A 14,466-nucleotide genomic window follows, 5' to 3' on the forward strand; every position below is an offset into this window, starting at 1 on the left:
GGGCGTTAAATGACCTCACTACGTTTAAGTTTATAATATGACTATCAAAATTTAAGGTGTTCCCATACTTTTTGTTTGTATAGTATATATCTTGTGTGAGGACTTCTCCGACGGGGGAAATGACTGCGATGCAGCATCGCATTTACTTGTACGACCTTCATGCCTTGGCGATCCAAGTTCGTGGATCGTCAGTTTAAACAGCTTGTTGGACAGTCAAAACGAACTTCCAAAAGGCACGGCCGGAGGTCTAGCTTCCCTATGGCATGCCGCCATTCGATGCACTTGCCTATGCCATTCGGACATAATCGCGACATGGCATAAAAACTACTTTCATCTCATCTCTCAAAGGGTATAAATAAATAAACACAAAAGGAAACTTCACTTGTGTTACTTTATGTCCCAAACATACCCATATAGAGCAAAATGTGTAGCTAGTGGATACATCTGGTTTATTGACGTAATGAGCGAACACTAAAACGAGAGTCGGCATTAAGATGCACTCTCCACAGGCAACAGTTGCACACTGCAACATTTCCCATTTTGAAACAGTATTTATAATCTTCTTCGGAACCACCAAATATAAGTATACTTGTTTTTGATACATTTAGATTAAGTCTCCAATCTTTATAATGATCAAAGCAATCTAACGTATGTTGTAAACCTGTTGGTATGCTGCTAGCAGAACGGTGTATAACATATAACAAAGTAAACAAATTTATCATAGTTTCTAATCGGTTGTTAAAATCATCGGGATGTAATTTGACTCCTTTACATTTGTCATTTTGTAGATTATTTCAAGATGATTCAGAAATATTGTAAATAGTATCGGTGATAAATTTACATCTTGTCGAACGCCAGATGTACCTGAGAAAAACTTCCGAGGGAGGAGTGCAGAGAAAGGGACAGCCAGGTGTTAGAGAAGCACGTGCACAAGTGCCCACCACGTTATTGATTCATTAGCCTGTGCTGTGCCGTCTCCATCCATTCTCGCACACCTGGCTGTCCCTTTCTCTGCACTCCTCCCTCGTAACAAATAGTGAACTCTGTCAAAATTTTAATGATAGTTTCTTAAAGAACTTTTTAGGTGGAGTCCGGAAAATTTTCAAATATAAGAAAGCTGTTGGGTATTAGTAAAGATAAACATGTGTACTATTTATATTTATGTGGCAATTTTGTACAATGATAAAATTTGCAATTCATCGGTCCGTTTCTGACTCAAACGGACTGTAGGCACATCACGTTTGTATACAATATCTTGAAACAAACTGTGAATCATTTGACGAATCATCACGGCTGCCTGTGGCAGAGGTACTATGCTGGCGCATGGAACTCTGGGTAGGAGAGCAGGCTGGAGGCGAAGGGGAGGGTACCAATGTAGTGTTGTAGATATATCAAAGTAAAATATTTTTAAATCGAGATGAATATTGCAGGCATTGCTACACCTATGTCCACCCATATAAATTGCTGCATATGTAGCTCGGTTCTATATACACATGGAAATAAATTAAGCAACACCCTTATTTTCTCAGACTGAGCAACTTTAATGAATAGGGTGCCTTGTACAGAACAACCATAGCGGTAAGTCTATCGTAAGGCTATGTTGAGGTATGGGACTTACGGTCACCTTAGTCCTAAGGTTGTTTTGTACAACAGCAAAAATATGTCAAATATTTCCATACCATATGAATTTTGTGGTAAAAAGATTTGTTTGTTTGATTGGTTTGTTGTTTAACGCCACACTCAGCAAAATTTCTGCTATATAGTGGCTATGAAATACACAATGCCATTTTAGAAAGTGGTCAAATGTAACTTATGTTATATTTGGGATTACACTTTCTCAGTAAAGTACAGATTCTAGTACTTTTTTGGGTTGAGTTCCATCCAGGATTCGAACCCACACCCTCAGAATCAGGCACCTAATCGCCAGCACACAAAGTCAGACGCCTAGACTGCTCAGCCACCGCGGCTTCCACAAAAATGGAAGTCGGACAACTGGTAGTCTAGACTGGGTACACAAAGTCCACAGTCTAGACTACCAGTTGTCCGACTTCCATTTTTGTCCATAAAGTTTGTTCTATATTGTACTTCCCAACTTCTAAAATGCCACTCAAAGAAGACATGATGTGTGCGTGAAGAAAGCACTTTACATTGTAGGTGCTCAGTCATTGGTATCACTGTCTTCACTTGGGTTTCCAAAGATCTCAGTACATTATTGCGTGGTCGGGGGCGCTAACGAACCCGATGTTACAGCCATATTACCTAACCATTGAAATACATGTTAAATTTGTGTTGTAACACTACATTTACCCATTAACAATTATTTACACATCTACTGAATATATGACAAACCTAACCCTGATCTTACGAAATTTAAAGTGTATTAAAATCAATGTCCTTCATTCACAGCATTTATGTTTGTTACACATGCCAGAAAACACATGAAACACATGTAAATACAGAGTTGGGTGTTCGTTTCTGTCAAAACCTCCGTTTATGTCAAAACCTCCGTAAACATGTGCAACCCTGACAGCTAAATGATACGTAGATTTCAAACATTGTTTATATGGTCGCTGGATGAACTGTTCATTTCCCAGCGTAAGTAAATTTGGGAAATACCTTTCCTTCGTGTGGTGTATGTTGTTCAGAAAGTTTATTCATTAACAGTTGAATCGCATACTTTCATCATCCACTTTTTATACCGGTTCTCGCATGTCTTGGCCAGCTTATTCACGCATTGAAGATGTGTTCGTAACTTTGATTTTCACATAGTAGCGGGATTATCTAGTACTATGAAAATATTTGTCTGGTATTTCATGGTCATTTTTGCCACCTTACAAATTGTACATATCTGTTTGTCAATGAGCATTGGTACCTTTGGGTAGCATTTGTTCAGTCCTATATTTAGGTACCTACACCTCCCTTAATTGGTCTAGAGGATTGCTGCTCGTGGTTTCCGGGCTGTTTTTCAGAAAACACAATTCTGGTTACTTCATGGGGCATTGAAGGGGCCTTTCTCGCTAGCGCAGGTTGTTTTCTCGGACATCTATGCATATCATGAGTAGAGTTGCTGCTTGCATCAAGTACCTGTTTGTTCTTGAAGTCAAGAAATTTCTTGTTCATTCCATGAGACTTTATTCAGTAATACAACACTTTTATTTAGAATGTTTTGCTTAATCTTAATTGTCGAAACACGTAAAGGTTCAGGTTAGAATATTGGCCTTCAGTAACCCATGCTTGTCGTAAGAGGCAACTAACGGGATCGGGTGGTCAGGCTGGCTGACTTGCTTGACACATGTCATCGGTTCTCAATTACGCAGATCGATGCTCATGTTGTTGATCACTGGATTGTTTGGTATAGACTGGATTATTTACAGACCGCCACCATATAGCTGGAATATCGCTGAGTGCGGTGTAAAACTAAACTCACTTAACTGTCGAAGAGACATATTGTAGGGGTACTTAATTCTTCAAAACTAAGCAAGAGGAGGTTAATCACTCTATAATCACTCTACCGACCAACTTAATTCCTGTATTGTTCTGTTCAAATGTCATCTTTTCTTTCTTTTGAGGAGCATTTCCAGTTCTTTTATGTCAGTAATGAAATCACTTCAAATTTCATAACACTGGTGATGTCATTTTCAATTATGATGTCACAATTCCCTTCTAATTTTACATCCCTTCTAGTCACATTGATCTCGATCTCTCATTAATACTTTTCACTTCAAAGATAATCTAAATTTCCTTAGCAGCGCATTATAGCATTAATTCCTTACCCCCACACACACTTCCCAATTTTTTCCATAGAGGGTCAAAAACTATTGGCTGACTATAGCCTAAGCTGGAACAACAGGTCTGAGAGAATAAATACCCAGTAATCTGGCAGTATACCCTTAAGAACAGCCAAATAGCTTCTTCTAGTGATATATTTTTTAAACTATCACATGGAATTGAACTTCAATTCTTGTGACTACATAAGGGGAGCATCTTGGAAGGAGATGTTAATTCACAGGACTAATGTGACGTTTTCCTGCCTTAAATTGGGCACAGAAAAGTTGTAAGAGCAGTGCTGCTGCAAGGAGGTGAGGTGAAATTGGGTTTAACGTCGTGCTTGAGAATATTTCGCTCATATGACGACATGCATGCGTGTGTATGCATATGTGCGGCTGCTTGTACTAGCCCAGACTTAAGCTGGTTTTATAGTGCTAGCCCACTGAGATACCATGCCGCAGTGAAGCACGAATACCCCACTCAGACACATTATACTGATTCCGAGTCGACCAGTCCTTGTTGTACCCATTAATGCCGAGCGCCAGGCAGGGACCAACAAGTACCATATTTTAACGTCTTTTTGGTATGACGCGGTCGGGGATCGAACCCGCGACCTTCCGCTCTCCGGGCGGACGCTCTAACCACTACACCACGGAGGCGGTGCTGCTGCAAGGAGAACAAGTTGACAGCGAAGAGGTCGTCTATTAAAAATCTGAAAATTTAGTACAGAGTAAATGCAGCCATATAAATACAGGATATAAGGCAAAGAGAGGTAGAGGATTTTCAAGATCTTTGTTGAATACTGTCATACACTAACAATGATCCTTAAGAGTTTTACACAGCTTTGCACAATATTTCATTTGTATTAGTGTTTATTATGATTTGGTTCTGACCATATTATCATGTACATCAGACACAATATTTAAATCACCTCCATAAATTTCCATGCAAATAGTTAATGTGTCAACTGGCAGGCAACTTGGTTTACGAGACAGCTAACAGTTTCTTCTCAATGCAAACACCAGTAGGAATACTTGTGTCAAGCCCCACACTGCTGCATCATGTGCACAATTCAACTTGTTTACTACACATAATCAGTAAAGTCCTCAACGAAGGATCGTCCTCTGAAGGTCTTCTGTTCAGTGTCCTCAGTTAATACAGCATCATTGTCTCCTCTTTCCTCCAGTCTAGCTTTTTGTCGAATGGCGCTTGATTTGTCTGAGCCTTTCCAACCAGTTTGAGGCAAAGGGATCTTGTGGCTGGGATTGTTGTCGCTGAAGCACCATCGATGCAAGCTGTAAAACACAAATCATTCATTGCGTGAACATCAGAAAAACATACAAATATACACATGAGCATTAATCGTTGCTAACGTTAACTAGTCACACGTTTATTCGTCAACTTTTGAGGGAGCATGTAGCCATCGGTGAAGTAAAGGATTGTCCAGGACCTGGAAGATGAGGAAGAAAAATGACTGATGAGACCGAGTCCTAATTTGTCTGGCAAGACACAATCCCATGCCCCATGCTGAAGAACTGTTCTGGCAATGGAGAGCAGAATTCCAACTCTCCACCAGTACCATGAGAAGGCAGCTACAGTCTTAGGGCATGTTGTCTGATCAGATGTCATTTCCTCACAGACTATACAGACAGGAACATATTGCTCCGAGAAAACTGCAACTTGAGAACAAGGCGTAGGGTTCATTGGTCTGATATAAGACGGTGTTTTCTACATGTTACCAATAGCTGTTGTTGGGTATGGAGATATTGTTATGAGGTATATCGCCAGGAGATGATCAATGCAGATGAATCATTTGGTGATGGTGTAGGGTTGCATTTAACATGATTGCTTGATTTCACGTTGGATGTCATCACAGTACCTGGGACACTCAACACTCAGCATTGTCAACAAGAACCAAAAGCTGTTTGATAACCATTCCCTTCCCAGTCATCCGATATTCATGGAGGAATTGAAGCATACACTACATAAAGAATGGCAGAGGTTTCCGATGCTAAAGATTTGACATTTGATTCCCAGTAAGTAGCGGAGACTGGCAGATGTTAATCATACGTGGGATGGCTACAACATGTCACAGTCAAGCTTCCTGTGCTCAGGAAAGCAAAAACAGAACTACAAGTCAATGTGTAACTTCTGTGATAAATGCATCCTTTCTCTGACAGTTGAAGTTTAATGAATGATTGTTTCAGGAACAGATTCACAGAATGAGCACATTGAAGAGCCTGTGTAATTCATCAAGTGTAACTTATGTTTAGTCATTAAAATCTTGTGAGTAATCTTGAAATGAAACCATCTTGACTGTACACTTTCTGTGCATCTATTTGCCATTAAGTATATGGTAAACCAGTCTTCCTTGTTATATTGTTTGTTGGGGATGTCTTCCCATTATTTTTGGCTTGTTGGTCTAGTTTCAACTTGAGGTAAAAGTATGTTGTAGAAGGATTTACTCCTTTGGTTTTGTCCCCAAATGCAAGATATATTAAAGGGTAATGTTGGGTATTTGACCTGATAGGTCCAACCCGTATCAGGTTCTTTTCTGATTCTGCAATATGCTAAAACAGTACTCTTTATACCTTCTAGATGAAGGAAGTTTATATTTGCAATTCCATATTTTTTTCTATGTCAACTTTATGTAAGAAATTTCCATTCTGATCTAAAATATCACAAACTAACATTATTCGCTTTTTTTGCCATATTTTCATAGTAGATAGAATTTCCCTCTATTTTAATGTTATTATTAAACCATAGAGACTGGTTGAAAATATCTGATATTTCTTGCACATTTGTGTAACACCTTTTTAGGTAGTGCCACCATGCCGTTAACACATCACTCCAAAATTGATTTGAGACACTGGGAATAATATTATTGCACACATATTGTGCATCAGCATACCATAATTTATTTGAATCGACTAGGATTTCATTTGCAATAGAAGCACATTTTGAATTGTTAAGCAAAAACCGTTTAATCCACATTATGTTTTGAGCATTTATAGTAGTTTTTACAATGGGTACACTTATTCCTCCATTTTTGGGTTAAGATGCATAATTTCTCGCTTTACCTTATCTGTTTTCCCTTGCCAAACAAAATTAAAACACTTTTTTTGAAACTTTTGTAATTTGTCTTCGGATGGACTAGGAATGGATTAAAATAGGTGGTTTAACTTTGGTAGTAGCATGGATTTCAGGATAACGTTTTTGCCCATTGGTGTCAAATATCTCAGAGACCAAATATTCATTTCTTGGTAGATTTTTTCAAATTTATCATTATAGTTAAGGTCTACAATATAATTTAACTCAACGTCAAAATCTATTCCTAAAAGTTTGAAATTTGACTGTGTCTTGAATTGATATTAGTAGACGTGAACAAAGGAATAAAGCGAGCCTGTTTTAAAATTGTTTTTTTCCTCCAAGTAAATATTTGCATTTCAGGGTCCACTAAATTAAGTTCACAATCATTTCAAGACCTTATTCATGTGCTAATGGATTGTTAACATGCACATAAATATAGGTGTCTACATCTGGGTTAATAACAACATTCCGATCAACACCAAATATTAAATGTTCATCATTATCTGTGTGAACAGTCACTTGTAAAAGCCTGGACTGTCCAAATTTGGACCATATAGATCAACTAGTGTCAATCATTTGTAATAAACTACCCGTGAAGATCCGGGGTAGAATAGGTCTTCAGCAACCCATGCTTGCTACAAAAGGCGACTATGCTTGTAAGAGGCGACTAATGGGATTGGGTGGTCAGGCTTGCTGACTTGGTTGACACATGTAGTAGTTATATAGTGGGGCTTCTGGACCACTTCCTCTTATAGGCTTATTTCTACGTAATTCCGCTCCCAGCGCCTAGTATAAAATAGTGATTTTCGAGCAGAGACATCATTCGATGTACAGCCGAGCTCGCCATCCTAGACCCGTGATAAGAATCTCATTTTCGCTAGGGCAACCCATTTTTTCAGGAACTACTGACTAGACCTCGACATGCCAAGTGGAATTTCCTTTATAGGGGGTCTTAGAAACTCCCAACGCGTCAAGGTCTAATCAGTGGTTTATCGCTTTGTGTCCGATGCGAAGTAAAGTCGTTGCCGTCGGCGGCGATCCACTGTTTGGTATCCATGGGCGACAAGGAGTGGATCGCCGTCAACGGTGTCACGGCTTACGTATACGGACACACGCGCATAAACCACTGATTAGACCTCGACGCTGTACATTGAATGATGTCTCTGCTCGAAAATCACTATTTTATACTAGGAGCTGGGAGCGGAATTACGTAGAAATAAGCCTATAAGAGGAAGTGGTCCAGGCCCCCACTATATAACTACTCATGTCATCGGTTCCCAATTACGCAGATCGATGCTCATGCTGTTCAGTGAGTTTAGTTTTACGCCGCACTCAGCAATATTCCAGCTATATGGCGGGTCTAGTCAAGAAATATTGATCAATTTTTTAGTTGTTCCCAGGAAACTGTACATGACACATGGAAGGACGTAAAGGTACTCACATTGCAATGCATGGCAATCTGTCGGACCAGCAATGCCAGGCTGCTGTCAGAGATTATCTTGGTGTCTGTGTGACCAAGGATGTCAGCAATATCTGGAAATTGAACACAAGCGAGACAACAGCTGATCAGAAAGAAATCTGCATCTACAAACTGGAGGGACAGGCTTGCTGATCAAGCTGCAAAGACAACCAGCATTATATGAGGGCATCCCACAAATGACAAGGTTAGTGTGAAGTGCAAAGAAAGCTAGCATATGTTTAAGGTTGCATTACAGATGACAAGGCTGAAGTGGGACACAAGGAAAGCTAGCATATGTTTAAGGTTGCATCACAGATCACAAGGCTGAAGTGGGACACAAGGAAAGCTAGCATATGTTTAAGGTTGCATCACAGATGATAAGGCTGAAGTGGGACACAAGGAAAGCTAGCATATGTTTAAGGTTGCATCACAAATCACATGGTAGTAGTGGGATGCAAGGAAAGCTAGCATATGTTTAAGACTGCAAACTGTTCGAGATGTAGGTGACACATGAAACAATGTCAACTAAATAAAACTTTGGTTACAAAAACCTGTAGGTTACATATCTTAAACAACTCGAACAACATGGTTTACAGTTGAAATTATGGTGCACAAAATGCTTAAAAATGGACAATAGATGCCTGAGACCATGGACATATTTATTCTGTGACGGTTGTGAAGTCATTCTGTATATACATGGACATCACATCATTATTGACCTTTCAGTGAACAGTCCAGGGGCAGAAGGGGTTGTGACATGTCCAAACAGAACCTGTCCTACTCAAGCCATGAGCCTACCACACAAGCCATGAGCTGAATGGTCCCTGACACTATCAGACATAGACATATCCCTATACCACACAAGCCATGAGCTGTAGGGTCTGTGACACCAACATTCATGGACAGATCCCGCCACGACACAAGCCATGAGCTGTAGGGTCTGTGACACCAACATTCATGGACAGATCCCACCACCACACAAGCCATGAGCTGTAGGGTCTGTGACACCAACATTCATGGACAGATCCCGCCACCACACAAGCCATGAGCTGTAGGGTCTGTGACACCAAAATTCATGGACAGATCCCACCACCACACAAGCCAGGAGCTGTAGGGTCTGTGACACCAACATTCATGGACAGATCCCACCACCACACAAGCCAGGAGCTGTAGGGTCTGTGACACCAAAATTCATGGACAGATCCCACCACCACACAAGCCATGAGCTGTAGGGTCTGTGACACCAACATTCATGGACAGATCCCACCACCACACAAGCCAGGAGCTGTAGGGTCCATGACACCAAAATTCATGGACAGATCCCGCCACCACACAAGCCAGGAGTTGTAGGGTCTGTGACACCAAAATTCATGGACAGATCCCACCACCACACAAGCCATGAGCTGTAGGGTCTGTGACACCAACATTCATGGACAGATCCCACCACCACACAAGCCATGAGCTGTAGGGTCTGTGACACCAACATTCATGGACAGATCCCACCACCACACAAGCCAGGAGCTGTAGGGTCCATGACACCAAAATTCATGGACAGATCCCGCCACCACACAAGCCAGGAGTTGTAGGGTCTGTGACACCAACATTCATGGACAGATCCCACCACCACACAAGCCAGGAGCTGTAGGTCCATGACACCAAAATTCATGGACAGATCCCATCACCCCACAAGCCGGGAGTTGTAGGGTCTGTGACACCAACATTCATGGACAGATCCCTACACCACACAAGCCAGGAGCTGTAGGGTCCATGACACCAAAATTTATGGACAGATCCCGCCACCACACAAGCCATGAGCTGTAGTGTCTGTGACACCAACATTCATGGACATATCCCTACACCACACAAGCCAGGAGCTGTCGGGTCCATGACACCAAAATTCATGGACAGATCCCACCACCACACAAGCCAGGAGTTGTAGGGTCTGTGACACTAACAGACATGGACAGATCCCATCACCACACAAGCCAGGAGCTGTAGGGTCCATGACACCAAAATTCATGGACAGATCCCACCACCACACAAGCCAGGAGTTGTAGGGTCTGTGACACTAACAGACATGGACAGATCCCATCACCACACAAGCCAGGAGCTGTAGGGTCCATGACACCAAAATTCATGGACAGATCCCACCACCACACAAGCCAGGAGTTGTAGGGTCTGTGACACTAACAGACATGGACAGATCCCACCACCACACAGGCCAGGAGCTGTAGGGTCTGTGACACTATCAGACATGGAACGATCCCATCACCACACAAGCCAGGAGCTGTAGGGTCCATGACACAAACATTCGTTGACAGATCCCGCCACCACACAAGCCATTACCTGTAGGGTCTGTGACACCAACAGACAAGGACATATCCCTACACCACACAAGCCAGGAGCTGTAGGGTCTGTGACACTATCAGACATGGACAGATCCCGCCACCACACAAGCCAGGAGCTGTAGGGTCTATGACACCAAAATTCATGGACAGATCCCACCACCACACAAGCCAGGAGTTGTAGGGTCTGTGACACCAACATTCATGGACAGATCCCATCACCACACAAGCCAGGAGCTGTAGGGTCTGTGACACTAACAGACACGGACAGATCCCACCACCACACAAGCCAGGAGCTGTAGGGTCTGTGACACCAACAGACAAGGACATATCCCTACACCACACAAGCCAGGAGCTGTAGGGTCCATGACACCAAAATTTATGGACAGATCCCGCCACCACACAAGCCATGAGCTGTAGTGTCTGTGACACCAACATTCATGGACATATCCCTACACCACACAAGCCAGGAGCTGTCGGGTCCATGACACCAAAATTCATGGACAGATCCCACCACCACACAAGCCAGGAGTTGTAGGGTCTGTGACACTAACAGACATGGACAGATCCCATCACCACACAAGCCAGGAGCTGTAGGGTCCATGACACCAAAATTCATGGACAGATCCCACCACCACACAAGCCAGGAGCTGTAGGGTCTGTGACACCAACAGACAAGGACATATCCCTACACCACACAAGCCAGGAGCTGTAGGGTCCATGACACCAAAATTTATGGACAGATCCCGCCACCACACAAGCCATGAGCTGTAGTGTCTGTGACACCAACATTCATGGACATATCCCTACACCACACAAGCCAGGAGCTGTCGGGTCCATGACACCAAAATTCATGGACAGATCCCACCACCACACAAGCCAGGAGTTGTAGGGTCTGTGACACTAACAGACATGGACAGATCCCACCACCACACAGGCCAGGAGCTGTAGGGTCTGTGACACTATCAGACATGGAACGATCCCATCACCACACAAGCCAGGAGCTGTAGGGTCCATGACACAAACATTCGTTGACAGATCCCGCCACCACACAAGCCATTACCTGTAGGGTCTGTGACACCAACAGACAAGGACATATCCCTACACCACACAAGCCAGGAGCTGTAGGGTCTGTGACACTATCAGACATGGACAGATCCCCACCACACAAGCCAGGAGCTGTAGGGTCTATGACACCAAAATTCATGGACAGATCCCACCACCACACAAGCCAGGAGTTGTAGGGTCTGTGACACCAACATTCATGGACAGATCCCATCACAAGCCAGGAGCTGTAGGGTCTGTGACAGATCCCACCAGGAGCTGTAGGGTCTGTGACACTAACAGACATGGACAGATCCACACAAGCCAGGAGCTGTAGGGTCTGTGACACTCCCACAGACATGGACAGATCCCACACACCACACACAGCCAGGAGCTGTAGGGTCTGTGACACTAACAGACACGGACAGATCCCACCACCACACAAGCCAGGAGCTGTAGGGTCTGTGACACCAACAGACATGGACATATCCCTACACCACACAAGCCAGGAGCTGTAGGGTCTGTGACACTATCAGACATGGACAGATCCCACCACCACACAGGCCAGGAGCTGTAGGGTCTGTGACACTATCAGACATGGACAGATCCCACCACCACACAGGCCAGGAGCTGTAGGGTCTGTGACACTATCGGACCAAGGCCAGCTGTAGGGTCTGTGACACTATCAGGCATGGACAGATCCCACCACCACACAGGCCAGGAGCTGTAGGGTCTGTGACACTTCATGACAAGATCCCACCACCACACAGACCAGGAGATGTAGGGTCACTACACAGGGCTGGACAGATACACACCACACAGACCAGGAGATGTAGGGTCGCTAACACTAACATTCACGGACAGGGCTGGACAATACACAGACCAGCAGATGTAGGGTCGCTAACACTAACATTCAGGACAGGGCTGGACAATACACAGACCAGGAGATGTAGGGTCGCTAACACTAACATTCACGAGCTTTAACCTACAGTTGTGCAAGAAGGATATTATTTCCTGTTCAACTGTTTACATATAGACACCCGGGTTCGAATCCCCACATGGGTACATTGTGTGAAGCCCATTTCTGGTGTCCCCCGGCGTGACGTTGCTGGAATATTGCTAAAAGCGGCGTAAAATCAAACTCAGTCAGTCAGTTTACATATAGTTAACAGAGGAGTGGACCTCTGAGGGCAATTATCATCTTTATAGTGTGATGAAATCCAAAATACCAGATTTGTGGCAGTGACATAATACAAAACAGACAGGAGTTATATCTCTTGCTAAGTGTGACAGTGGGCATTCAAACGTATTCAAGACTGACATAGTATGCTTTCTTGATCACAGATTGCTGTTTAATTGAGCATTATCAATGTGTAGTTTTCTGTAAGTATATTATTGGCTGCATCCTCACAAAATAACAGTAAAATATTACAGCTGCTTGACAAGAGTGTAAAGGAGTATTGTATCATAGTGTTCTTATAATTCAGCAGAGTCTGTATCACTGATTACATGTCACAACAAGGAGAAGAAGCAGGCAGGAAGGCAGGCTGAAGCACATTCAGGGTACTGATGGACAGACAAGGTTACCTGTAGATATTTGGCCCTTGAACTCATATGGCTCTAAAACAGAGAAGTGTGGCCCATGTTGACAGGGAGGAAAGTATAGCTGATCGTTACATATACAAGGATAATCTTTGAATAACTACGTCTCCAAACAAAAGCCAGCAACAGTCACAAAGCTCTGTGGCTCACCAAAATGTTTCACCAACTTTCAACATCAACATAAAGTCATCTGAAATTAAGATCCTACTAACATGCAGAACTCTTAAGGATACATGCAGAACTCTTAAGGATGCATGCAAACATAAACAACAGAGACTGTTAACTGTTAAGACAAACAGACCTGCACTTGCTTCTTGTGACTTTGAAATCCTTCTTTCTGATAACATACTATATACTGGTGGACGATCAAAAACATTGCATGCCTGTGGAAAATACCTTAGAAAACCGATGTCGTTTCTGGTTAACATTACATTTGTTTCACTTCTGGTCCATTTATCATCCTACAGATGATATGCAGATCCTCAATGACATGATGAAGATATGAAAGTATCAGAAGATGCCCACTGGCAGCCTAACATTATCTGTTCTTGAGAAATGAATTTCAAGGTTACAATAGAAGGAAATATAGCTTGTGTCTCATGTGGTCTGAGTAATCAATACACTGGAGGCTGATGTTCTGTGAGATTAATGGTCTTTTTCACCCATCTTGACTGGAGATCCAGAGATGACAGCATCATTGACTGAAGGACTTAGTCCCCTGAATGTACCACTTCAGGGCTCTAATTGGTCATAAAGTCTGATCCGTTAATGATTGCTACAACACAGGAGTCAGAGCTAGTATTATGTACAATCGCTGTCCTAATAGTCCCATAGAACACTTCTGGCTCATGGCCAGAAATTCTGGAAAATGGTCAAGTGTAAATCTTGATGGTTCCATGAAGGTTTTGTGATTCCAGTCCTGAATTTCCACTGCAGGAACAGACAAGATTAAAATCACACATCATACAAATCAAGCAGATGTTGAAGGTCTGACTCATAGCAGAAACCAACTGTGAAAATACAGGGAAAGTGAGGTGTTGTTGGATTGCAATGGAATCTGTCCGTCGTTGGTTGCCTGATCAGTGTTGGGCAGAATGGCAGTCACGGTGGTTGGTCTACAAGGAGTGCAAGTAGGTCGGGAAACCATGATCATGTGGG

General features: G+C 42.9%; 1 protein-coding gene across 1 annotated transcript in view; it reads right to left on the reverse strand.

Moving 5' to 3' along the window:
• Nucleotides 1–4,627: 4,627 nt before the first annotated feature.
• LOC124276719 (tuberin-like) overlaps nt 4,628–14,466 on the reverse strand; it is a 141,628-nt gene continuing 131,789 nt past the window's right edge. The window contains exons 38-40 of the mRNA XM_046712362.1: nt 13,294–13,326; nt 8,300–8,391; nt 4,628–5,063 (exon numbers count right to left, since the gene is read on the reverse strand). Of these exons, the coding sequence (XP_046568318.1) occupies nt 4,956–5,063; nt 8,300–8,391; nt 13,294–13,326 (233 nt within the window). The 3' untranslated portion in view covers nt 4,628–4,955. The remainder of the gene's footprint in view (nt 5,064–8,299; nt 8,392–13,293; nt 13,327–14,466) is intronic.

The sequence above is a fragment of the Haliotis rubra genome, unplaced genomic scaffold (assembly GCF_003918875.1).
Source record: "Haliotis rubra isolate DU_JTF1 unplaced genomic scaffold, ASM391887v1 Scf212, whole genome shotgun sequence".
Classification (NCBI taxonomy): domain Eukaryota; kingdom Metazoa; phylum Mollusca; class Gastropoda; order Lepetellida; family Haliotidae; genus Haliotis; species Haliotis rubra.